Source organism: Panthera leo, chromosome A3 (genome assembly GCF_018350215.1).
Source record: "Panthera leo isolate Ple1 chromosome A3, P.leo_Ple1_pat1.1, whole genome shotgun sequence".
In the NCBI taxonomy this organism is placed as follows: Eukaryota; Metazoa; Chordata; class Mammalia; order Carnivora; family Felidae; genus Panthera; species Panthera leo.
The window spans coordinates 120,826,114-120,851,735 of NC_056681.1; the positions used below are offsets into that span (position 1 = coordinate 120,826,114).

Genomic DNA, 25,622 nt, shown 5'->3' on the forward strand with positions numbered 1-25,622 from the left:
GATATTCCGGCGTGTTTTAGAGCTTCCGGTGGTGGATGTTGATGTCCTGCGTTTGACGCGGTGTTGGGGTCTTGCAGAGCAGCTCCGGGGGTGTCCGGAGGAATTCCAGTGTCTGCTGCGGTAACCTTATCAGCCCGCCAAGATGGCGATGCAAGCGGCCAAGAGGGCGAATGTGAGTATCGGGGCCTTCTGCCAAAGAGGGGGAGGACTTCGCTGTTGGACTTTCTCAACGGCGTGGCGCTGTGTATCTTGCCCTTCCTCGGTCCCCGGGCCAGGGTAGCCCACAATTTGCTATCTTATCATTGGGGGTTCCATCTTAGCCCCATCCTTACGGATATGCTCCCTGAGCCACGTTTCCGCGTCCACTCCTTTTGAGAGTTCTCTCGGTCTCTTATTCTGCTGTCAGCGATAGTGTTAATCCTACAGCCTTTGTTGCTTGATCTGCACCTGCGAACTGACGACAGGATCTTCACCCAAAAGTCAAAAGCACAGACGAGTCTCCAGTAAATAACCTAATAGCTCACAGGCAACCAGAGCCTGGGATTCTCCTCAAGTCATGGAGATTTGTGGATCCTTGATTAATGTTTTAACTCAGTGTTTTTGAGCACCGACTATATACCAAAACTGCGAGATAAGAAACAACTGAGAAGTTATATTTATTGAATACCTGCTTGGTGCCTGACATAGTCTACACATTGTGGATACAACAGTGAATAAAAGCGTTCTTCTGTTTACATTCTGTTAAAGAATGGGTGTTATATAGTCCCAGGGGGATGGTAGGTCAGCCATAAGGCTGAGAGATATAGTGTAATGAAGACATAATTAGATATGGTGAGATGCAGAATTTTGGTAACCTTGATGATCATCTTAGCGGATGAAAAGTTGGTCGCAGTAGGATGAAAAGAGGATGAAAGTTAAGAAAATGGAGACAGCTGTTTCCACAAGTTTTCATGTCAGTAGGAAGCAGAGAGATTGGATGATGGTTGATATTTTCCCTCTTTCAAGATGTGTGATACGAGGTGTATTTGCATGCCAGAGAGAATGATTCAGTAGTGTGGGGGAAACTGATGATGTGGGAGAAAGATGAAGTAAGTTCAGGAGTTAAGGTTTTGAATAGATGAAGGTTGGCATAGTAATGAGAGGGAGAGGGGTGGATATGGATGAATTTAGATTGATGGGTTTAGTGATATGACTATAAGGTACTTACCATTTAGTCATATATTTTTTCAATAAGGAAGAGCCAAGATCATCTCCTGAGATGGGCAGGGAAGAGGTTACCGCCCAACTCAGATGTTAGGAGTGGTGGTGGTAAGGCTTGAGGAGAAAAGAGTAAGTGTGATACAGTGTCTTACAGAGTGAGAAAGCAGATGTACTAGAGACGTGTATTATAATTGGCAGTGCTGATTGTCTATTTGAAGGCAGTCTTGAATTTTAAATCTAAAACTTTATTATACTTACTTGTTGACCATTTGTCACTACTACTAGTTTGAGGGCAAGGAAGAAGTATCTTCTTTTTCTTTCTTTCTTTTTTTTTTTTTAAGTTTATTTATTTATTTAGAGAGAGAGAGAGAAGGGAACCAGCACGGGAGGGGCAGAGAGAGGAGACAGGATCCAAAGCAGCCTCTGTGCTGACAGCAGAGAGCCTGATGTGGGGTTTGAACTCATGAACCTTGAGATCATGACCTGAGCCAAAGTCCACTGCTTAACCAATTGAGCCACCCAGTGCCCCTCCTCTTTTCCCTTTTATACAGCACTTAATTTAATGTCTGAAATAGTTGCCAGCTTAATAGTTTTGAGCAAATTAATATCCAATGTGTAGTTGAATATGTTAATAACACAGGAGTGAACTCTGGATGGGAGATTTATATTGAAGAGTCATCCACTTACTGTGGAAATCATGTGTTATCGTTAAGAGACCAAAGAGAATGTGGACTTAAGGACAGTATACAAAGGTAAAGAAAAGTCTGGGGGCGCCCGGGTGGCTGAGTCGGTTAAGTGTTCGACTTGATTTCATTTCAGGTCGTGACCTCGTGGTTCAGGGGCTCTATGCTGATAGTGCGGAGCCTGCTTGCAATTCTCTCTCCCTCTCTCTCTGCCACCACCCCCCCATAAATAAATAAATAAACTTAAAAAAAAGATAAATCTAAAAGTAAAATTCTGTTGAAGAGCATATGTTAATGACAAGAATGAGAAGAACTAGCCAGACGGGGAGGCCAAGAAAATAGTGTCATTGTTGTCAAGAAAGTAATAGTCAACAGTGTCAGAAGCCTCAGAGAAGTTAAGTGTGATGAGAATTGAACACTGCAGTGAAAAGGTCTTAGTGAATAAGAGCATTTCGTCATAGTGCTGGGGTGGAAGCTAGGTTGTGGTACGTTGATGAGTATCAGTGAAGGAAAGAATATGAAGTAGTGAGTATAAACTTTATCTTTCCAGATGCTTGATTGAGAGGGGAAAAAAAACAAAATAGGATAATAAGCAGAGAGCTAATAAGTTCAGGGAAGGCAGAAACCTTGTCTTTTTTCCTTCACTGTTTAATCCTAATACCTAGCCTGGTATATACAAAAGGAAGGTGCTCAGTAAATATTGATGAATGAACAACGAGGGATCCAAATAAGTATTTAGTTTTGTGTAACAGTTGGCAGGACATAAGCAGCTGCTCATTGGAGGAATAGAAGAAGGTCATAGTGAAGGGAACACTAAATTCAAGAGGGAGAAGTTATCATTAATGTAACAGGTTCTTTTTTTTTTTTTTTTTTTTTTTTTAACGTTTATTTATTTTTGAGACAGAGAGAGACAGAGCATGAACGGGGGAGGGGCAGAGAGAGAGGGAGTCACAGAATCGGAAGCAGGCTCCAGGCTCTGAGCCATCAGCCCAGAGCCCGACGCGGGGCTCGAACTCACGGACCGCGAGATCGTGACCTGAGCTGAAGTCGGACACTCAACCGACTGAGCCACCCAGGCGCCCCTGTAACAGGTTCTTAAAAAGACCAGATTGAGTCGTCAGTGGGAGTTTTATTGTGTAAGAAACAGGAAGAGTTCCCTTCATTCCCCTATGTGTCTAAGGCATTGTGGACTTTTAAATGAGGTTGGAAATCCGTGTTTAACTGCACTGCCTGCAAGCGTACTCCCTAAAACGAGAGCCCAGTTGATTTTCTGAAAAGCATGCTATTTTCAGAAAATAATTTCAGATTATAATTCTTATTATTTTTTAATAATTCTTATTCTTGACTATTATGTTTTTTTGTTGTGTCTTTGTTTTTGTTTTACTGTGAGAATTTATAATTATGAGAAGTTTATTTTAGGTGGTAGCACTCCTGCCCCTGATTACAATAATAGTACATATTTCTCATTTTAGATTCGACTTCCACCTGAAGTAAATCGGATTTTATACATAAGAAATTTGCCGTACAAAATCACAGCTGAAGAAATGTATGATATATTTGGAAAATATGGACCTATTCGTCAAATTCGAGTGTGAGTCTTACTGAGACTTTTGAAATGTCATTTCAGGAAAATGATTGTATAATCTCAATTGTAGCTGACAACAGGGTCTAACCAAGAGCCAAGAGACTAAATAGATTGGAATCTGAGAAATTTATTTATTTATTTATTTATTTTGTATGGAAAAACATGAGACCCTCCTGATCCAGCTCAGTGAGAGCCAAGGATAGTAGTGAAATTAGAGAAGGCTTGAAGCAGTAATGAATGGTTTCAGGGGAATGGATGGGAAAAGAAAGAACTAACATAATAGCGTAACTATTATTTGTAAAGTCAGATACAATACTCTTGTTTTTTTATGTCCATTAACTCTAATTTGCTTTGGTGTCTCCTTTACTCAGAATTTCTGAATAACAAGTAACTGAAAAAAATGATTTTTTTTTTCAACTACAGCTCTTTTTTCTTTTTCAGCTATAGCTTTCTGTTGAAATTTATTTATTTTTTTCTATTGAAGATTTAAAAGAGGGGAGAATCGGGGCGCCTGGGTGGCTCAGTAGGTTAAGCGGCCGACTTAGGCTCAGGTCATGATCTCGCGGTCTGTGAGTTCGAGTCCCGCGTCAGGCTCTGTGCTGACAGCTCAGAGCCTGGAGCCTGTTTCAGATTCTGTGTCTCCCTCTCTCTGACCCTCCCCCATTCATGCTCTGTCTCTCTCTGTCTCAAAAATAAATAAACGTTAAAAAAAAATTTTTTTTAAAATAAAAAAATAAAAAATAAATAAAAAATAAAAGGGGAGAATAATTGCAACACGAATTTGTGTTTTAATCTAAAAATTGGTGTTCATATCTTCAAATGGTATTTATTGAACATCTACAAAATGCCATTTATTGTAACAGGTGCTTTTATTTCCATGACCAGTACTACAGCCCTGTGTGGAGTTGATACTCTGTTTCACAGGTGAGACTATTTTGAGGCCCACAGAGTACAAGTACCTTTCTAGATTCACACAGCTATTTAGTGATTAAACTTCTGATTCTAAACTGAATATTGACACTACTCAGATTCATAGCCACTGACATTCTACTTACCTAAGAGTCCATTTGGAAGGATTTCTTTTTATTTTTTTCCTTAAGTTTATTTCTTTATTTTTTAGTAATCTGTACACTCAGCATGATCCTTATATCAAGAGTCTCATGCTCCTCCCCGACTGAGCCAGCCAGGCACCCCTGACTATCTCTTCCTTAATAAATTTTCCTTAATGACCTGAGAGCTTCTTCTTGGCTTTTAACATTCTGTGAGATTTTTTTCTTTCCTTTCTTTTTTTTTTTTTTTTTTTTAAGAACTCTTTGAGATCTTGAGGACTGTCCTTTGAAATGATCACTGTCCCTCCAGAAAGTAAACCAAGTGCTAGCAATACATCATCATTGGTACTCAAGTAGGGATAGAAATGAAGTGTTATAGACTAGCCATTCTCTTTAGGAAGTCTCAGTCCTCTGGATATTTGGTGAAAGCTTTGGGCCCTTTCTACAGAAGAATACAAAATTTTGGATATGATTTCAGGGGGTACATGAAACCTAGGCTAAGAAACCCTGTCCTAGACATACAAGAATGTCATATAGAAGATCCCCTGACTTGGAGGTCAGGAAACAAGATTCTGCTTCAGGCCCTGTGACCCTGGACAAGGTGTCCCACTTTTTGGTTTTCTGTACCCTCACATGTAAGGTAATCTAGTGCCTTTCAGTTTTTAACATGGAGGCAGTATGATAAATTTACTGAATTGGTTGTAAGACCTAAGTTCAGATACTAACTGGACATTTGCTAGTTGCATATAACTGGGCAAAATATTTAACCCCTCTGAGCTTCAATTACTTATGAAACACAATCTTCCTAACCTGTGTTCTTAAAGGAATTCTAGTAAGGATCAAATTAGATCATTCCTGTGAAAGCACTTTGTCATGGAGTATTTCCTTCTCGTGTGTTAGCCGCCCCTCTCTATGCTCCCACAGCACCTTCTGTGAACATCTCCTAACAGGTGATTTTGTTGTTGTCTGTGTATTTCCTGGTCTCCTGCCAGCCTGTGAGCTCCTAGGGCAGGTACCATATATATTCTTTTCATTTTGTGTTGACAGCTGTTGTGCCTGATTCATGTTAAACACCCCAGTTATCTAAGTAAATGAATAATATAGAAAGTGGTTGTACTTGACTTTGAAAGTGTTATAAAATGTATTGATGGTCCACAGTGAGATTAGAGAGAATTTCAGAAAGCCAAGGTAGAAGGACAGATAATTAAGCAGTGGCATGTGTAGAAGGCTGCACAGTAGCTCAGGGCCTTTGTACTCTGCTCCCTCCATCTGGAATGATTGTCACCTGGCTCATCTCCTGTCTGGCTCCTCATTCTTCAGGTCTCAGCCTCATCGTCACCTTCTCAGAGAGGTTTACCCTGACCACCCTAGCTTTAAGTAATCCCCTGTCCTCCCATTCATCTCCGTCTGCTTCCTTAATAAGATTTCTTGTCTGTAATTATTTCTTTATCTTTCTCCCACTTGAATAAAGGTCCTTGAAGGGAGGGATGATGCTTGTCTTTTTCACTATTATATTTCCAGTGCCTGTCATACAGAAAGAACACAGTATATATTTTGTAAATTTGTATTTATTTTTTTGAGAGAGAGCAAGGGGAGGAGGGGCAAAGAGAGAGGGAGACAATCCCAAGCAGGCTGCACGCTGTCAGCACAGAGCGTGATGTGGGGCTCAAACTCACGAACAGTGAGATCGTGACTTGAGCTGAAATCAAAGAGTCCAACGCTTAACCAGCTGAGCCATCTAGGCACCCCAAGAACACAATATATATTTGTTGAATAAATTCATAAAAGTTTGGTGTACAGGAACTTGGGTCTAAATTAATAGATTAAGAAACAGATGTTTTTCTGTTCCCTAGCTGTGTTCATGCTTTATCACATATTTGGCACCTAGCACCAGAGTGACCAACCTTCCCAGTTTGCCCAGGACCATGGTTTCTGGGATGTGGACTTTCAGTGCCAAAATCTGGACAGTCTTAGGCAAACTAGGATGATTGATCAGCCTACCTGGTATATAGCAGACACTTGGTGCTTTGAACTTTTTACTGCTTCTCTTCTATTTTTTTGAAAAAATTTTTAATGTTCGTTTTTGAGAGAGGGAGAGAGAGCGTGAGCGGGGAAGGGGTGGAGACAGGATCTGAAGAGAGCTCTGTGCTGACAGCAGAGAACCTGATGCTGGGCTTTAACTCGTGAACCTCTAGATCATATCCTCAGCTGAAGCTGGATGCTTAACTGACTGAGCCACCCAGGTGCCCCTGGTGCTTTGAACTTTTTAAAGCTCTTTCATACCTTTTACCTTTTTCGATTATTAAAATGTGTAAGGTGTAGGGCAGGTGATACAGCCTGATAACGTTATTTGACACATGAAGCAACCGAAGCTCAAGAGAGGTTGTCACATGATTAGGTTTTCTTATTCCTACTCTAAGATTTACCACCAATCAAGAGAATAATGTTGGCTCAGTGCCTACCCTACAGTAGGTATAAGTACATACTTTTAAAAATCAAAGTTACAATATGGTTAAGATACTAGGTTGTTAATAGGAGCTGGGACACTTGAGATGAGAATCTTTAAAATGGGGTTAGTGCCCATCCCTATTCTAGTTCCTAAGATGTGAGAGGAAGAGATGCTTTTGTTTTGTTTTGTTTTGTTTTGTTTTGTTTTGTTTTGTTTTTTAGCTTCCAGGAGAAAGGATGTATGAGAGAATATGTGGGAGAAAGTAGACCTCCATTTATCAAATGCTCATTAGCACTTGTTGGGTGCATGGTGTGAGAGTAAAATGAAATATAAGGTCTTCTTTGCCCAATTAGCAAGAACTAAAATATTAAGGTTTTTTTATGTTTTTATTCCAAAGGAAAAATAGACATTTTGGCAAAATCTTTGGAGCAGTGTTTTTTTCTTTGGGTATTCCCCAACTTTCATAGCTAATGCATTGCTCCCCCCCCCCCCCCCCAGCTAATGCATTATTAAAAATTAAAAGTAAAAAGTTGGACCACCTGTCTGGCTCAGTAGGAAGAGCATGTGATTCTGCACGTTGGTTGTAGAGATTACTTAAATAAACAAACAAACAAATTTGTTTTAAAAAGGTCCAGGGGCACTCTGGTGGCTCAGTTGGTTAAACCTCTGACTCTTGATTTCTGCTCAGGCCTTGATCTCGCGTGAGTTTGTGTGAGTTTGAGCCCCACATCAGACTCTGCGCTGACAGTGCAGAGTCTGCTTAGGATTCTCTCTCTCGTCTTTCTCTCTCTCTCTCTCTCTCTCTCAAAATAAATAAACTTAAAAAAAAGAAAACTTAAAGAGGTCCAAAAGTTGTTAGACCATCCCCAGAGAGTAAGGACTATTACAAAATCCCTCTGTAGCCTGACAGCCTGTAAGCATTCAGTGACACCGGCACCCTCCCACCGCCCCAGCACCCTGTATCTCTTCCTAACCCTTTTATAGGAAGCATAAACTGTGACCGGGGCCCAAGACTGTAGCCACATCCTAGGTCACATTTAAAGAGGTACCTCCCCTTCCCATGGCCTGCTACCTTTTCTTGACCCTCTGCAGGGACTATGGCAGACGGAGAGGCAGCCCACAGTCTTAAACCTTATTCCACAGTTGGCACTGGTTGGCTAGAACACAGATGGAAGGGTCCATCTTTATCACACTGGGAGCATAAGCTGAGTGGGACCTGTGCCCACTGCCCCCACTGACAAGCACATGGCCATCTGCTGCCTGCAGTTTGTTGCTCTTCACACTTCCCTTCCTCCCCGCCGAAGGAAGCTGGTGAGGTGAAGAGAGGAGGTGGCAAGGAAAACTTACACAAGCAGCAGCTCCGAATCCATGAGCAAGGTCCAGCTTCCACTCCCAGTGACCTTCCAGCATTCTCCTTTGGCAGGCAGATAATCCCAGCCATAAGCACACGCCCTCCCTCTGGTCTCTGCCAAAGCCGAGCCCTTCTCCCGAGCCAGACAGGGCTGTGTAATGCATGAAAGTGCATACATTATTAACGTATGTATGAAAAGCTGGGAGCTGACTACCGCATTTTAGAAAGGCAGTGAGTGAATCTTCTAAGCGGGAGAAACCACGTTAACGCGACATTAGAGAACATCCTTTCCCAGCCATAAAGGATTAATGGCTGTCTGTTTTCCTAGATAGCATAATTTTGCCATCTTGGTAGGGGTTTCCCTCCAACCCCACCCCGCTCTACAGACACAAAATAGGTTTTATTTTTATGGATTTGGTAAACCTTAGTAGAATACTGCTCAGAAACATGGAGACGGGCTTGTCTTGGAGTATTGAAACTAATAGTGAGATAAAAAATCAAAATCTTTAGAAACAAGGGACTAGTAACGGGGTAATAGTGTGGTAAATAACTTAAGTACTCGTTCTGCTGCGTAAATGCACACTAAGAAAAACCTCATTCTAGACTTTGATGACTGACTAATAGGAGCCATCACCCCTAAGTACGGTACTTTTCAGCTGGAGACTGGGAACTGGTTCTTAGTATGGGAAGTAAGAAAGACTGGAACAGTGTGCACGGAAGACCGTGACAGTTTCAAGCTGGTTCTTTGGTAGCTGCAGCAGTAGTCCCGACAGAGCAAGTTCAACCTGTAGCTGTTTTACTTAAAAACAAAACAAAAATTACCTCAATTCAAGAAATAGTAGGCTTATCCAGCATACCTATCTATAATGTTTATTTCCTCTAATGGTGTTCAGGTTGATCTCAAAATACTTAAAACTTCAACTTACTCTCCTTAATCTTCTCTGGTTAGTGGTTTAAAAGACAGTTGTTATTCAGCTATCAATGCTCCGGTTAATTTTTTTCCCCACAGTATTTATTAGTTTATTTATAAAGAGAAACTATTCGATAGCCCAGTATTCATGTTTCATAGTCCAGGAACAGAGGTCAGTGACAAAACTCCATGGAACTCAACCCAAAGAAATTCTTTATATTCTAAAATCACTTTGCACTCTGCAAGATACCAGTCTTCTTCGTCCCTTTAAAATCTTTCATGGAATCGTAATTTGTGTAGAAATCTCCATATCCTTCTTTCTTGGTTTGGCCATAGCAAACTTAAAGAAAGCCACAACCCCCAGGGAATGCTCTCACATATGAAATCACAGGTGCTTGGCCAGAAGGCTTCACATCTGAGGTTTTGTCAAAGACTGGAAGTCATGGTAGTTATTCTCGACACCAACCTCAGACCCGTTGTCCTTCCTAACTCGGGTAAATGTGTATTTTAATTAAGTCTGATTTCACGCTGCAGGGGGAACACACCTGAAACCAGAGGAACAGCTTATGTGGTCTATGAAGACATCTTTGATGCCAAAAACGCATGTGATCACCTTTCAGGATTCAATGTTTGTAACAGATACCTGGTGGTTTTGTACTATAATGCCAACAGGGTAAGTATTAGTCACTGTCCTCATCACCCGGGGAGCCCATGTAAGAATTAGTGTACCGTGGGGCGGGCGGGTAGAGTGTACTGTGTGTTCTTTTCTGGCTAGTGCTATTGGTGAAATTCATTTCACCTACACGTCAGTAAGTTAACTTTGGTGCTTACCACATTTTCAGGCATTTCAGAAGATGGACACAAAAAAGAAGGAAGAACAGTTGAAGCTTCTCAAGGAGAAATACGGCATCAACACAGATCCACCAAAATAAGCGTTTTCTGCATTTTCATTTTGGACTAAAACCCATGAATAACCACCATCACCCTTTTTTTGTTTTTAAATTAATACTGAATGTTGTGATTTCTTAATTGAGATTCAAAACAACCTGCTTGAAACTTTGATACCTGTTAGAATATGTTATGTGAATAAACTTGTAGCTTTTTGTAAAACATGTCAGTGTTTTGTCTGGAAATTTCCCCTCTTATTTGATCCCAGAAAAAAGACAAATCCGTAGTTGAACCGTATCAAGAATTGTTTGATGGTAGGTGGTCATAGATACCAAGCTTTTTTTCTTAATGTTTATTTATTTTTGAGACAGAGGGAGAGCACAAGTGGGAGAGGGGCAAGAGAAAGAGAGAGAGGGAGGGAGGGAGGGAGGGAGACACAGAATCTGAAGCAGGCTCCAGGCTCTGAGCTGTCAGCCCAGAGCCTGACGTGCGGCTTGAACCCACGAACTATGAGATCATGACCTGAGCAGAAGTCAGATGCTTAACTGACTGAGCCACCCAGGTGCCCCGAGACCAAGCTTCTTTAGAGCAGAGACTTTTCTGTATTCTTAATGCCTCTGGTGTCCAGCCCAGTGCTTAACCATCGTGGGAAATTTCTACAGTGCTGTCATTTATTGAATGTTAACAACTCAGTGAAGATAGGTATCTCCATTTTGCAGATAAGGAAACCAAAGCTCATTGTGTTGGTTGAATGAATAAAATGCTTACATAAAAAGTTGCTGTAACATCAACCAGTATTAACCACGCCAATACATTTGAATAATACTTGCTTTACAGTTAACACCTTTGTCAATATGGGTACCCTGTCCTTGAAACAGAAGTCAGTTCTATAAACGGCCATTCAGGTGACAGCACATTGTTAGAGATCTGAGGGTGAGCTTCTTGGGTAGTGGTGTTGGTTGTTACATGTCTAAGACTGTATTGTGTAGTCTTTCCCTTTGGTTAACAAGTGTCTGTAAATATCTTGGACCTTCCCTCATAGTATATCTTTGCCATAAATGGAGTATTTAATGCTTGTTCTTATATGCTCCCACAGCATGGAAATCGTATGGTTTTACATTCACCACAGCTTGGCAGCTTGGAGGATAACTATAATTTTCTCTTTATAGTTTAGGCATGGCCAAATGGAAAAATGTGGACCAATTGTTTTGGATATAACTATAACCCCAAATCAGTTTGAAGGGTATAAGCGCTGAATCATTTAAATGTACAATAGTATCTACTTTACTTTTAAATGCATTTAGCTTTAAGAAAATATGCTGTTTTATACTTTGGGTACTGTCTTGCCAAAGCCTACTATTGAAAATGAAGAAATTACCCTTGTTTTTAATTACTGACTAATAATGTCAGTGCTTTTTGAAAGCTCTATAAAAGAGGAGAAAGAATTATTTCTAAGAAGGGCAGGGAGATCACAAAGGAGCCATAGCTTTAATTTTCTTATGAATGCTTTTATGAATTCCTTATAATTTGTGTAATGCATGGTGCCCCTTTAGGTATTTACTAATGTAAAATAATTTTCTAAAAGGCTTTTTGGTGGGAGCCTGGGTGGCTCAGTTGGTTAAGCATCTGACCAGCTCAGGCCATGATCTTACAGTTCATGAATTTGAGCCCCATATTGGACTCTGGAACCCACTTCAGATCAGCTGTCTCCCTCTGTCTCTGCCCCTCCCCATCTTGCGTGCTCTCTCTCTCTCTCTCATAAAAATAAATAACATTAAAGGCTTTTTGGTAAGGGGAAAACAGACTTACAGTGTGCTTGTGTCTACATGGCAGACTGGCTTGCCTTGAGGGCAGTTGTTTTAAGTTAATAACCAGGGAAAATTGCTTCTATTGACAATGATGGCCAGTCCATCATCTGGATTAGTCTGTTAGCTGAATTTCATGACCTACGGCTAAGAGTTTTAAAAATTCCAGTTATTTGGCAATTTTGTGGCCTGTCCCAGTTAAGTTATAAGAACTTGAATTCTGTAGATAAATATTGAGCACCTACTCTGCCAGGTGTGTGTGTGCTTTGATGCTGAGGATATACTTAAAATCAGTCCACTGCACCAGGCATTGAAGGCTCAGCTTTTCAAACTGCTTTTAAGAGTGCAAGGGGTGGGGCGCCTGGATGGCTCAGTCAGGTAAGCGTCCGACTCTTGGTCCCAACTCAGATCGGGATTTCACGGTTCGTGAGATTGAGCCCAGTGTCAGGCTCTGCGCTGACAGCGTGGAGCCTGCTTGGGATTCTCTCACTCGCTCTCTCTGCCTGTCCCCTGCACATGCACTTTCTCTGTCTCAAAATAAATTTTAAAAAAGCACAGGGGATGATTGTGTTCCTGCACGTGTACGTGCATGCTCATATGCGTTTTCTTATGAATGCATAAGAGCTGCTAGAGTTGCTTTGTGTCTACCCAGGTTAAATTTTGAGTTTCTGAGAAAGATTTTGTACGAATAGATAAAGTGTTGACAAAGAATTTGAAAATAACTGGTATGACATGGATCTCATCACCACTCCTGCTGAACAACTTTCAGTGGCTTTCACAGGACAATGTCCAAACTCATTAGCATGGTGTCTCATCATTTTCTGCATCATCTTTTAAGAGCGCCAGGAAAGCAAGGCCTGCAAAGCCTAATGTATCCTTTTCAGGTGCTAGCCAGTAGTTACTTGCATTGGTTGGTTTGTTTTTGTTCCCTTAGTGGGTGTCTCTCATTACCACCTAGGCTCTGAATACTCTAAGACCTTATACGACTCTATAGTGGACACCTGAAATGGTCCTTGATGCCATTTTTAATTTTATTCTCCTGGTGTCACAGCAGAAAACATGAGTATGTCTCAAAGGCTAAGTTCTGAGAAATTATCAGACGTTTGTGTCGTCAAGGAAAGTGAGGAACAACGATACTCGAAAGGAAGGAGTACAGCACCCTCTGGTCTGCTCCTGTAACAGAAGTGAGTCCAGGGACTGGGTGATTAAAAAGAAAGCAGCCCCAGGGAACCTGAGTGGTTCAGTTGGTTAAGTGTCTGCCTTTGGCTCAGGTCATGATCTCACAGTTTGTGAGTTCAAGCCCCATGTCAGGCTCTCTGCTGTTGGCACAGAGCCTGCTTCAGATCTTCTGCCTCCCTCTCTCGCTGTGCCTGCCCCACTCACACACTCTCTCTCTCTCTCTCTCTCTCTCTCTCTCACAAATAAATAAATAAACTTAAAAAAGTAAAGCAGTCCCTTTCTCACTTCATTTTCTCCGTAAGTACTGCTAACTTCTCAGCCTCTCCTCAATCTTAATTCCAAGTCCTGACAGAATAACCCTGACTATGGCTAAGAGCTTTCCTCACCTGTGTCAAAAGAAAAATCTAACCACATTGCCCCAGGCTCCTTTGACAAACACACAACCCACCAGCAATAAGTGGGAATTTCCACAAGTTACAGTAAATACAGATGAAAATAAGCAGTATATGTGAAAACAAGTTCAGAATCCTACATTCCACTCCAAAGTAATTCCCCAATGGGAGGGCAAATCTAGATGAAACTAAGCAGTAAATACAAAAACAAACTCAGAATCACACATTCCTTTCAAAAGTAACTTCCCAGTGTGAGTTAGCGTATGGCTCCAAGAGCTAAAACACCCTTCATTTGTTCAGGTGCACAGTGAGTGTTCTTTTCCATCTGGGTCGGGAACTCCTCTAAGTCCAAACAGACAGACGTTGCAAGGTCACATAAAGTGCTCAAATCCTATGCTGGACTGCTAGCAGTTTGAACACGATATATTCCTTTAGTTATTCAGAGAAGAATTCTGAGCCTGTGAGGTGAGTGGCAAGTTAATACTTACCCTGTAGGGCTTTTTAGAGGGTTGGTGGCAACTGTATTTAAAAATATATCGGGGCACCTGGGTGGCTCAGTCGGTTGAGCGTCCGACTTCGGCTCAGGTCATGATCTCACAGCTCGGGAGTTCGAGCCCCTCGTCCGGCTCTGTGCTGATAGCTTAGAGCCTGGAGCCTGCTTCGGATTCTGTGTCTCCCTCTCTCTCTGCCCCTAACCCACTTGCATTCTGTCTCTCTCTCAAAAATAAATAAACATTTTTTTTAAAAATTAAAAAAAAAAAAAAATATATATATATACATATATATATATATATATGTATATATATATATATATATAACAAGGCCCGGCATGTACAAATACTCACATCATAGCTATTATGTTTATTATCATTCCTGGCTACTTGGAAGTCTCCTTTCCACTCTTTCCCAAGGGCAACTGGCTTATGCATTCCTTAAAGCACTTCCTTCCTACAATAAGGATGGACAGGAATTTGTCAAGCACAGAGCCTTTATTTTACATATCATTTCCAAAGAGGACATTGTGTAAGTCAGCAGCCAACAGAACTTCTAAGTGAGAAAGTAACAGCAAAGGTAACTGGCTCAAGTCCCTCTGTGTATACCATGTACATTTCATGTCTGAGCACCTTGTGTGTCTGGCTTAAGTAAGGCAGTGTAGATTGTGCGAACAAGAAATCTGTGTTCTGCGATCAGAAATGGCTACTGCATGCATCACGCAAAATGCACAACCTGAAATGTTTTGATTTGCAACCGAAGTTTCCTTAAGCAAAGATGCGCGTGAACAATGACGAACACATACAGAGCAACTTGGGCAGAGAATGGATAATGCCGCGGGGCAGTGAGGTTAGCGCGCTGATCAAGAGCCCCAAGCAGGAGGAGCCGTCCCAGTGGCAGAGCAGGCTAGGAGGGTGGGCAGCAGCCATCTCCAGCCACTTCGAGCTCCTTCCCGCCTTCACTCTAAGTTGAGCAGCTCCACGTCAAAGATGAGGGTGGCATTGGGAGGGATGACACCAGGGTGGCCCGTGGCTCCATACGCCACATCGGGGGTGCAGGTCAGCTTCGCCCTCTGCCCCAAGCTCATCTAGCAGGGATGGGGGCAGATGGGGAGAGGAGAGAGAGGACCCAGCTTGATTTAAAAGAAAAAAGTAAGATAACTATGGCATTTTCCCAAACTATCCTCCTGATAACCCTGAAGATCTGAGATGAATTTTCTGTGTGGCACACTGAAGTGATGCAGAATTTGGATTCTGTCTCAGACTAGCAGAGACTTCACTGTGGGGCACTAACTTCCACAAAGTAGTCCCAAATTCATTCGTCTGACAACCACTGCTGGTTATTCATTTAGCGCATGGCCTGAACACTTCAAGGTATTCCTAATTGTTCCTCACCCCCTTCCAAAAGAACCTAAAGAGGGTGTATAAACAGCACATGTACACGTACACAATCGAGGAGGTAAGAGAAGCAGTCCATTAAAGACGTTAAGCAATCAGAGGCCACCGCAAGGAGGCGAGGGCTAAGAGACCTACACTAAAAGCACCATATGACTTCACAGACCGAGGGAGAAGAGTGTGAACCAGGGCTCCACACAGCAGTCATCAAGAACGTCTGGCATTGGTCGGACAAATGGTGAAATTTGGATAAACAGATCTAAAAATTTTAATAACCAACTCAAACATTTGAATGTATCGGTTAACAGTACTGCATCAATGTTAATGTGTAATTGATCACAAATTAACGTAATGGGATCATTTTACCATGGTTATGTAAACTGTTAACATTTGGGTAAAGAATATACGGGAACTATTTCCGTGATATTTTTGCAAGGTCGGAAATTACTTTTTTAAGTTAAAAAAAAAATACCTTGGCCCACCACCCCCCTCCCCGCCCCCCAACTCTCTAGCTGCCTCAGTCCCAGACAGCTGGTAGCTTGTAGCTAGTTCTGAGCAAGCCCACAGGGATGTGCTTGGAATGAGAGCCCCAGTGACTTAAAGTCATGTTGGCAATGAAAGGGAAGGAGTGGGGGCCCAAAGCCAGCGGCTGAACCTAGATGGCGTCACCATGCCGTAGCAGTAGAGTCAAAGCAGTGGCGGTCTGTGATAGGGCAGGGGCGGTGTATCGAGCCCAGACTCCAACTCCTCAAATCCCCCCTAATGAGGATCCTCATCCTACCTGGGCTGCACCCTCTTCAAAACCCTTGATGACTTCCTGTTTGCCAATTCTGAACTTGAAAGGTTTGTTTCTGTCTCTGGATGAATCAAATTTCTTCCCATTTTGGAGCATTCCTGTGAAAGCAAGAATAGGGTGGAGAAGAGCTGTGGCCATGAGTTAACACCCCATTCTGGGTCCCCATGTCTAAAATGGAATTCCTATTCTGTACAAACCTGCACCTCTTCAGATCTCCCTGCCCGTCCTGTTGCCCAAGCAAGAAACCCAGATACCTCACTCTGCCTTACCCACCCCCTCAATATGGCCTATCACTTAGTCCTACATGTCTTTGCAATCTACCTACGTTCTACACGCTCCATTTCTACTGCCACCACCCTGGGACCACACCAAGTCACCATCATGTCTCACTTGTGCACAGGAACACCCTCTAACTGGTCTTTCTCTCCACTCTCACTCCTCCTTTCCAGTCTCCACTCGGTACCCAGAATGACGGTCTTTCATAAACATGTATCTGATCATATTACTCTCTTGCTTAAAGGGATAGCAATATCCTCTTGTCAATAGCTCCCTGTGGCAGAATCCAAATGCCTACACTGGGCACAGGCACTTCAAGATCTAGCTACTGCCTGTCTGATAACCCTCTCTCTGCTCTCCTCTTCCTTTCCTTCCCCCCATGTCGTATTCAGGTCACACCTTTCTCAAATACCTTTCCCAAATACCTCTCAAATATACCTTTCTCAAACACCTCTGCACTTTACAACTTTTTCTGTGCTACTTCCTCAGCCTAAGGATGTTTCTGCCTCAGGTTGAGTCCTCACCTGTTTTCCCCCAACATGCAAAACCCAAAGGCCACATCATCGGCGCGTGGGTGGCTCAGTCAGTTGCTAAGCGTTGGACTTTGGCTCAGGTCATGATCTCGCCCTGTGTTGGGCTCTGTGCTGACAGCTCAGAGCCTGGAGCCTGCTTTGGATTCTGTGTCTCCCTCTCTCCTTCTGTCCCTCCCTCACTTGTGTGCATTCTCTCTCCCTCTCAGAAATAATAAATAAACTTAAAAAAATAAAAGATTCTCTCTCTCCCTTTGCCCCTCTCCCCTGCTCATAAAAAACAAAACAAAACAAAAAAACAAAGGCTACATCATCCCCGCCTTCCCCTGCAATGAACAGAGTAAGGTGACCCAGTCAGTCAATGGTGGCCCCCGCACCCCATGAAAAGGGCCTGTTTGAATCTGGAACACCCCAGTGCTGTCTCTAACAGTCTGCAGCCTCCCTTAGCCAGGTGTCATCCCTGATGTACAAATATTGTCTCATTCCAGCTGTCTAAGGCTCGAGAACTGTATCTTTCTCTCTTTTTAAAGTTTATTTATTTAAGCAATCTCTGGACCCAATGTAAGGTTTGAGCTCACAATCCTGCGATCAAGAGCCACGTGCTCCACCAACTGAGCCAGTCAGGTGTCCCTCAAGAGCTGTTTTGGTATTTTTAGTTCTTATCGGTGACTAGTTCAAAGGTCAGGCCTGTAAACAATGCTCTTCCACGATTTCTTTCTGCAGCCCACAGACCATGACAAAAGCCAATTTGGGACCAGAGAAAGATCTGGCCTGTAAGTTCAGAGACTGGATACTGACTTCATTTTGGCACTAACTCATTGTGTGAAGTTAGACAAATCACTCCCCTTCTCATGGCTTCAGATATGCCATGTTTAACATGGGCGGTCTGAACAAGCTTAATGTCTGCGCATCCATGATTCCACGTCTTCTAATTCCTACAATTTAAATATATACAAGGGAGAGTATTATTTTCCTACTTTCTAGGTAGAATAAATTGGACTCTTGCCCTGGGTATTAAATCAGGCAAAGGAGAAAACCCTTTACTAAGGAGGTCTTACAAAAACTCATGCATACACACAGGTTGCTAAGATACTCCAATACACAGAGACGTTCACATGTGCTCATGGGCACCTAAGCACACACATTCAGAAAAAAAACCCTGATGCTCAAACAGATGCTAAGAAAATATTTAGATCCACAAATCTACATATAATTACACAGACATATACTTGGACATATACACATATAGATACACACACACACACACACACACACACACACACACACACACTCCATTTGATAATTGACTTCCTCATTCCCCAATTTCTTCAGATTTCATATACTTCAGACCAGATACAGTTATCTATAGCTACAAGTTCAGCCAAAACAATTCAGCCTAGAAACAGACCAACATCTATACGGTTACTTGATTTGACAAAGGTGTCACAGCAATGCAACAGATAAAGGATATATTTTTTTCAATTGCTGTTGCTGGATCAACTATATATCATATGGAGAAAATTAACCTTGAGCCCTACTTTATGCACACACAAAAAAATTCCAGATAAATCACAGATGTAAGTATGAAAAATAAAATAATAAGGCTTCTACAAGATAATAAACAGAAGAATATCTTCATGACCTAGGAATAGACAAAGACTTCTGAGCTGAACACAGAAGTACTAACTATAAAGGAAAAGATTGATATGTAGGACTTCATTAAAATTAAGAACTTCTATTCAAAAAATGCCATTGAGAGAGTGAAAAGACAAGCCTTGGCATGGGAGGTGACTGGAATCAGTATAACCAACAAAAGACTCATATCCAGAATATGTAAAAAAAACTCCTTTAAATCAGTAAGTAAAAGGCATCCAACCTAATTTTTATAACTGGACAAAACTCGGGCAGACTAAAGAGGATATTCGAATGGCCAGTAAGCACATGAAAAGGTACTCAACTTCATTAGTCATCAGGGCAATGCAAATCAAAACCACAATGAGATACACTGGGCACCCACCCGAGTGGGCCAAAAACAAAACAAAACGGTGATAATGCCATGTGTCGATGAGGATGCAGGGGAACTGGAGCCTTCCTACATGGCTGGTGACAGTGGAAATTGGCACAACTACTTTGAGAAGCTGTTTGGCAGTATCTGTTAAAGCAGAGGATAGGTACAACCCTATGCCCAAATAACTCCACTTCAGGGTATATACCTAAACAAAATGTGTACATACGTGCACCAAAAGACACCTACAAGACTGTTCAAAGCAACAGTATTCATAACAGCCATTTATGAACAGTATTCATAAACTATCAGAAACCCAAGTGTTCATCAATTCTAGAAAAGATAAATTGTGGTACATTCATATGATGAACTGTATGGGAATAAGAAAGAACCAATGACTCTGGACAAATCTCACAGACATAGTATTGAGTGAAATAAGCCAAACACAAAAGAGTACGTACTCTGTGATTCCATTTATATGGTATTCAATAACAGGCTTAGCCAATCGATGGGGACAAAAGTATGAATGCTGGTTACCTTCAGGGAGGTGTAATGACTGGGAGGAGGCAGGAGGGAGATGCCAGGGGGTGCTGGAAATGTACATGTTGATCTGGGTGGTGGTTATGTAAATGTGATCACTTCGAAAAATTCCATTGAGCTGTACATCTTAGATTTATGTCCTCTACTGTATTTATTTTTAATTAAAAAGTTTACCAAAAACTATAATCTATATATGTAAATATAGTTTACCTATAATCTCCTGCTGGGTTTGATGAGATGGTCCCTCCCCACACTCTTGGCTGATGCTAGTGTTTAATGCACATGGCCTGCTCCCTGTATCTACTCTGAAAAGTCTTTGCAAAAGGATGTTGTGGTTTTAGTAACTTGATAAGCACTGGTCTGTCTACAACATGTAGAACAGATAAATCAATTACACAGGTCAGAGGCCCCAGGGGACTCATGGTAATTAGGCCAGTCACAGGGAGATAACACACAGCTCTAGCTCACTGACGCCAGCCACCGGCAACACAGCTGTTGAGAAATACCCACACCGTCTGCCTAGAATTAACCTGGCACTTCACACTGGCCCAGAGAACTGCTAAAAATGGCCCCATCTGAATACGTCCTAGGAATTAAACTGGCCTTGCCGTCTGCTAAGTGGCTGTCACCAACTTTGCCACATTGGGAAGCAGGTCACAAGGCAGAGCATTCACTTCTCTTGGAACAAATACCTGCTTGTCTTCCTGCCAGCAGTCCTCAGGAGCTCCATCTAGAATGTTCCTCAGCCCACCTGACCTTCCAATACAGAGCATCCAAGAGGGGTCTGCAGAGATGTGGGGCTCTCCTGCAAGTCCCACAGTGCCCTGAGACAGGCACTGCTGTTGCCCCAGCTGTCACACTGCAGCAGAGCCTCTGGATGACTTGGCTCTGCCACTCCCCACAGCCCCAAAGAAGGAAGGAATCCTGCCTTTTCACCTTTGTGTCCCCAGTGCCCACACAGCATCTTGCACACAGTAGGTGCTCAATAACAGCACGCTGAATTGAACAGTCTATTTCTGAAAAAAGAAAGGAAATGCTGAGGAAGTCACCCTCCCCTTCTCTAATAATATTGTAGGAGGAAAAGGGAGCCTGCAGGGAAGATCAGGGCTCTCAGAGCTTCAAGAAGGGATTTCTAAATATCAGACAGAACAAGGAGGGCCAGGCTCCACCCTGCCCACAATGGAGGGAAGGGAATGGAGGTGCTTGGCCCAATTAGAGGCTGGCTCCACAGATGGCTCCTGCTGGTACAAATGGGGAAGGAGTAATCTTGCAAGCCCCCTTTCCCATGCCCACAAGGCTGGCTCGAGAAGTAGGAGACAACTGGTCACAGGGAGACTTGGCTACCTTGGGCTTTAGGCTTGATCTAGGGAGCAGATACCTCTAGAGAGGAGTAGCAGAGGAGAGACCTCCCTTGGGAGGGGCAGGTCTGGATGAAGGCTGAGGGAGCAAATCCTACCTGTGTAGTGCACCACACACGTCTGTCCCTTCTTGGGGAATGTCCTTCCTGCAAGGAGACATGAAGGCAGATGAATGAATAGGGCATTGGAAAAAGTCACTTGGGACATTCAGATGTGACTATGACCCAGAGCTCTGACCCACATTCCCCTCCATACCATGGAGATGCCCACAGCTCTAGTTCTGGCTCTGTGCCTTGTATGAGGCTTTTTATTTGATTTGAACTTTATTCCCTTGGGTTCCTCAACTATGCTCTCTCCTTTCTATCTTCCTTTCTTAAAATTTTTAAAGAATGTTTATTTATTTTTGAGAGAGAGAGAGACAGAGCGCGAGCAGGGGTGGGGCAGAGAGAGAGAGACGGAGACACAGAATCCAAAGCAGGCTCCAGGCTCTGAGCTGTCAGCACAGAGTCCGACTAGGGGCTTGAATGCAGGAGCCATAAGATCATAACCTGAGCCGAAGTCAGATGCTTAACCAACTGAGCCACCCAGGCACCCCATTATTTTTTCTTTGATCATTCCTTGTACTTTCTTTCATCCATTCCACAAACATTTTTTTAAGTTTATTTATTTATTTTGAGAGAGAGACAGAGAGAATAAGTGGGGTAGGAGCAGAGAGTGCGGGGATCCCAAGCAGGCTACATGCCGTCAGCACAGAGCCCAACACGGAGCTCAAGCTCATGAACTGTGAGATCATGACCTGAGCCAAAACCAAGAGTTGGACACTTAACTGACTGAGCCACCCAGGTGCCCCCATTCCACAAACATTTACTGACAGCCTACTATGGACTAGATTCCAGAAACACAGAGCAACCTATGAACTCATGGTGAAGTTAGGGAAACAGATCCATAAATAATAGATTACAATGGAGGAGGATGACTGCAACCAAGGATTAATAAGCATAATCATTCACAAATATTTACAGAGTATCTACTATACGCAAAGCCTGGGCCTGATTTCAGGGACACAGCAGTAAACCATAGAGACAAGATCCCAACTTCTTTGGAGTTTATATTCTAATGGGGTGAAACAAAACAATACACAAATAAACAAGACAACTCTAGATTATGATAATTCTTTAAATGAAATAAACACAATGATGAGTTAAAGAGAGATACAATGGACAGACCATTTTAGAAAGGGTGGTTCAGGATGGCTTCTCAGAAAAGGTGACATTTGGACTGAATCTTGAAGGATGAGCAAAATGCTGGGGAAAGCACTGCAGGAAGAGGGAGCTCCAAGGGCACAAACATTGGGGCAGGAAAGGACTGGAGCATTTGCAGAATAGAAAGGAGGCCTGGTGCCTGGAAAGAAGAGAGGGAGAAGGAAGCAAGTGGGAAAAAGCCAGATCATGCCCAGCATTGCAGAGCCGGATTTAATTCTAAGTGCAACAGGAAGCCACTGGAGGGTTTTAAGCAAGAGAATGACATAATCTGAATTAAGATTTTATAAGATCACTCTGACTGCTGTGTGTAGGATGGACGATTGGGTGCCTGTTTCAATAATCCAGACAGGAAATCAATTATGGCTTGAATTAACGTGGTGGCAGCAGAGAAGAGAGCAAAATAGATATATTTGGGAAGCGGGACTGACAGGGTACACTAATGGAGTGGAGACGGGTCTGGGATGAGGGAGAGGGAGACATCGAGTACAACACTTGGGTTTTCAGTTTGGGGAACTGGATGGAGAGTGGAACTAATTCCAGGTGGGGAAGACTGGGGAGGAGCAGATTTGAACAGTTGGCAATTTAAAAAAATATATTTTTTTAACGTTTATTTATTATTAAGAGACGGAGCATGAACAGGGGAGGGGCAGAGAGAGAGGGAGACACGGAAGCAGAAGCAGACTCCAGGCTCTGAGCTGTCAGCACAGAGCCAACGCGGGGCTTGAACTCACAAACCGCAAGATCATGACCTGAGCCGAAGCCGACTGAGCCACCCAGGCGCCCCGAGCAGTTGCCAATTTTGAGATGCCTATTAGACATCTATCTGAGTTTATGTTGCAATAGGCAGATGGAGTTATCTGTACTGGAGCTATAAATCTGGGTGGAATTTACCAGGCCACAAGCCTGGGTAACAAAGCATTTGGGAAGCTAACAAGTGAGCCAACATGTAGAGGACTCTATGGGAGTCAGGGAAAGCATCTGAGAGGAGATCATGGTTCAACTGAGTCTTAGAAGATAAGCAGTTTGCCAGAGGAAGTAAAGGGAGATAATCTGGGAAGAGTGAACAACATGTTCAAAGGCCTAGAATCGAGCTATAGTGGGATCCCTGTCTGGCTCACCGCTCTAACCCCAACTACATAGTACACGTTCAATAAATATTTGCAGAATGACTGGCGTGTTTAACAAATTTGCAGGCAGCCTGCTAAAGCTAGGGGAAATGGTGGTAGTGGGGGTTGCTACTGGTAGGAAGAGATGAGGCTCTGGTGTGGAGGGTAAGACTCAGCCGGACTACCATCTGTCTACAGAAGGAGATGGAAGATTCATTAAAACACGAAGCGGGGGGTGGGGAGGGTGAGGAGCAGAATGGGACAGAACAGTCACATATGCATTTTAAAGAGTCCACAGGCTACGGTGTGAAAAATAGGTGGTGAGTTAGGGAGGCCAGATGGAAAGCAGAGAGGTGAGACTGAAGGTGGTGAGCCCAGTTTAGAGGATATGCGGAAATCCAAGTGAGAGGTGATGTTGGCCTGAACCAGGGCAGGGGCTACAGGGATGGAACCCAGAAATTTTCAGCAAAAGGACTTGAAAGGACTTGGTGTGGGGCTCGACCAAGACGGTGTCCCCAATGTAACAGTACAGTAGTTTGGCCCTTCTGTGCTTTCCTGGCTCAAGAATTTAGACTGTTAAAAGTAGAAGGCCAAAGCTCTTTCAGGCTTTCTCTAAAAATCTAATCTCCCTCAGGGTGCCTGGGTGGCTCAGTCGGTTAAGTGCCCAACTCTTGATTTCAGCTCAGGGTTCCTGAGACGGAGCCTCGCATCTGGCTCTGCACAAACATGGTGGAGCCTGCTTGGGATTCTGTGTCTCTCCTCAGCTTGTGTGTGTGCACACTGAGGGTGCACACTCTCTCCCTCAAAATAACTCTAAAAGCTACTATAAACCAAGGAAGGGAGAAGAGGCCTGCAGCCCCCTGGCAGAACTCAATGACAGTGCCCTGGGGTGTGACAAGGTGTCAGGGAGATGCCTCCTGGGACCCAGCACCATAGTTCCCAGCTGGGTCAGAGAAGTCTGTACCTGATGGGTGATCAGGGTAGTGGCTAGGATCTAGGAATCACTGCCTTTTAACAAGGAGGGTGGCCTGGAACCCTGAGGTCCTCTCATTTCCTAGAGAAGGTGGGGGTTGTCAGTTATGTCTCATGTGAAATCTGTCTGTCAAATTCTGCTGCAGAAATGGGGACTCTGGACTGGATTAAGTTTCATTTAAAAAATTTAAAACTGGCTATTCCTTGCACATCCATACCCAATTATACAAGAGATGTCTGGCTTGGGGAAGTGAGTGGTGCCAGTCCTGGGGACAGGGAAAAGGCAATACAGAGGAGCGCTTGGAAGTGGGGAGGACAAGGACAGTTAGTTGTTTTGGACTTGATGAATTAGGTATCCGTGGGACATCCAGATAGAGGTCGAGCAGCAGCTGGATAAAAGACTACCTTGAACTCAGGTCGGAGATCTGAGCTGGAGGCTTAAGTTTGGAGGCCATCGGTTTGCAGACGGTAATGAAAGCCATGGGAGTGTACAGGATGGCTGGAGAGGCTGAGTGGGGCGGGGAGGATAAAGCGAGATGCAGAGGCGGAGGGAGCGCTTCTTCCTTCCCAGACTGGCTCGGTCCCCACAACGTCTCACCGCCCAGCCCACAGGGGCCGCCCGACCGGAGGCCCGGAGGGGGGCGCATTGGAAAGGGTTGCCCCAAACAGAAGAGAACCCTTCCAGCTGTTTCCAGAGCTCACCTAGCAGGGCAGGGAAAGCAGAACTAAAAGCCTGCCCTGGGAAACCAGCAGTAGCGGATAACCGAGAGGTTCCAGCCGAGGCAGCGGCGGCCCGAGGCCCCCGGGGCGGTGGCGGGCCGCAGACCCCTGCCTCCTGGCCGCCGCCTTCGTTCCCCTAGGTGAGCCGGCGCGGAAGGGGATGGTGGAGGATCGTCTGCTAGATTCCCAACAATCCTTCCTGGGATCTCCTCTCACCGCCCTCATCCTATGCCCGCCTCGGATTCAGCACCCTCCGCGCCACCTCTGAATCAGACCCCCGCCCGCCCGGCTCCGCCCCGGGACCCTTCCTCCTCCCCCAGCTCGGCCGCCCGGTACCGTCTCCCGGGGAGATGGTCTCGATCTCCACGCCCATCGCAGTCCCACTGGCCCCGCCTCCGAGGGTCCCCGCTGCTGCCCCGACCCCGGCTCGGCTCCGGCCCTGGCCCCGCTGGCTCTCCGACTCGCCTCCCCGCCGCCACTGCAGAGCCGGAGGAGGTGCGGCGGGAGTCGGGACCTGCGCGGGGAGGGGCCACGGGGAAGGGGGCGGCGGGGCGGAGCGGCGCGGAAAGGTGGGGTCGGCTGGGGCGGGGCCCGGGGAAGGGACCCTGAAGCGGCTGCTCCCGAGCTTGCCAGGCTAAGGGTCGTTAACTGGGGAGGATGGTGAGGGAGACATGAGACAC

The 25,622-nt window shown here is 44.1% G+C and overlaps 2 protein-coding genes across 4 annotated transcripts; one reads left to right on the forward strand and one right to left on the reverse strand.

Moving 5' to 3' along the window:
- Positions 1-9: 9 nt before the first annotated feature.
- On the forward strand, positions 10-10,337 carry SF3B6 (splicing factor 3b subunit 6). The gene is made up of 4 exons (XM_042933569.1): positions 10-172; positions 3,356-3,474; positions 9,762-9,900; positions 10,070-10,337. Exons 1-4 carry the CDS (start codon positions 143-145, stop codon positions 10,157-10,159), a joined length of 378 nt encoding a protein of 125 aa, XP_042789503.1. The 5' UTR covers positions 10-142; the 3' UTR covers positions 10,160-10,337.
- Positions 180-25,402, reverse strand: FKBP1B (FKBP prolyl isomerase 1B). Of its 3 annotated transcripts, XM_042933566.1 has the most exons (5): positions 25,279-25,402; positions 20,981-21,028; positions 16,159-16,271; positions 8,314-8,468; positions 180-454 (listed from the first exon to the last, which is right to left on the reverse strand). In XM_042933566.1, the coding sequence occupies exons 1-5, from the start codon at positions 25,313-25,315 to the stop codon at positions 421-423; spliced, it is 387 nt and encodes a 128-aa protein (XP_042789500.1). In that variant the 5' UTR covers positions 25,316-25,402; the 3' UTR covers positions 180-420. The 3 variants fall into 3 exon arrangements, with proteins under 3 accessions (XP_042789500.1, XP_042789501.1, XP_042789502.1); XM_042933567.1 differs by lacking the exons at positions 180-454; positions 8,314-8,468 and adding an exon at positions 14,462-15,070; XM_042933568.1 differs by lacking the exons at positions 180-454; positions 8,314-8,468 and adding an exon at positions 15,039-15,115.
- Positions 25,403-25,622: the final 220 nt, after the last annotated feature.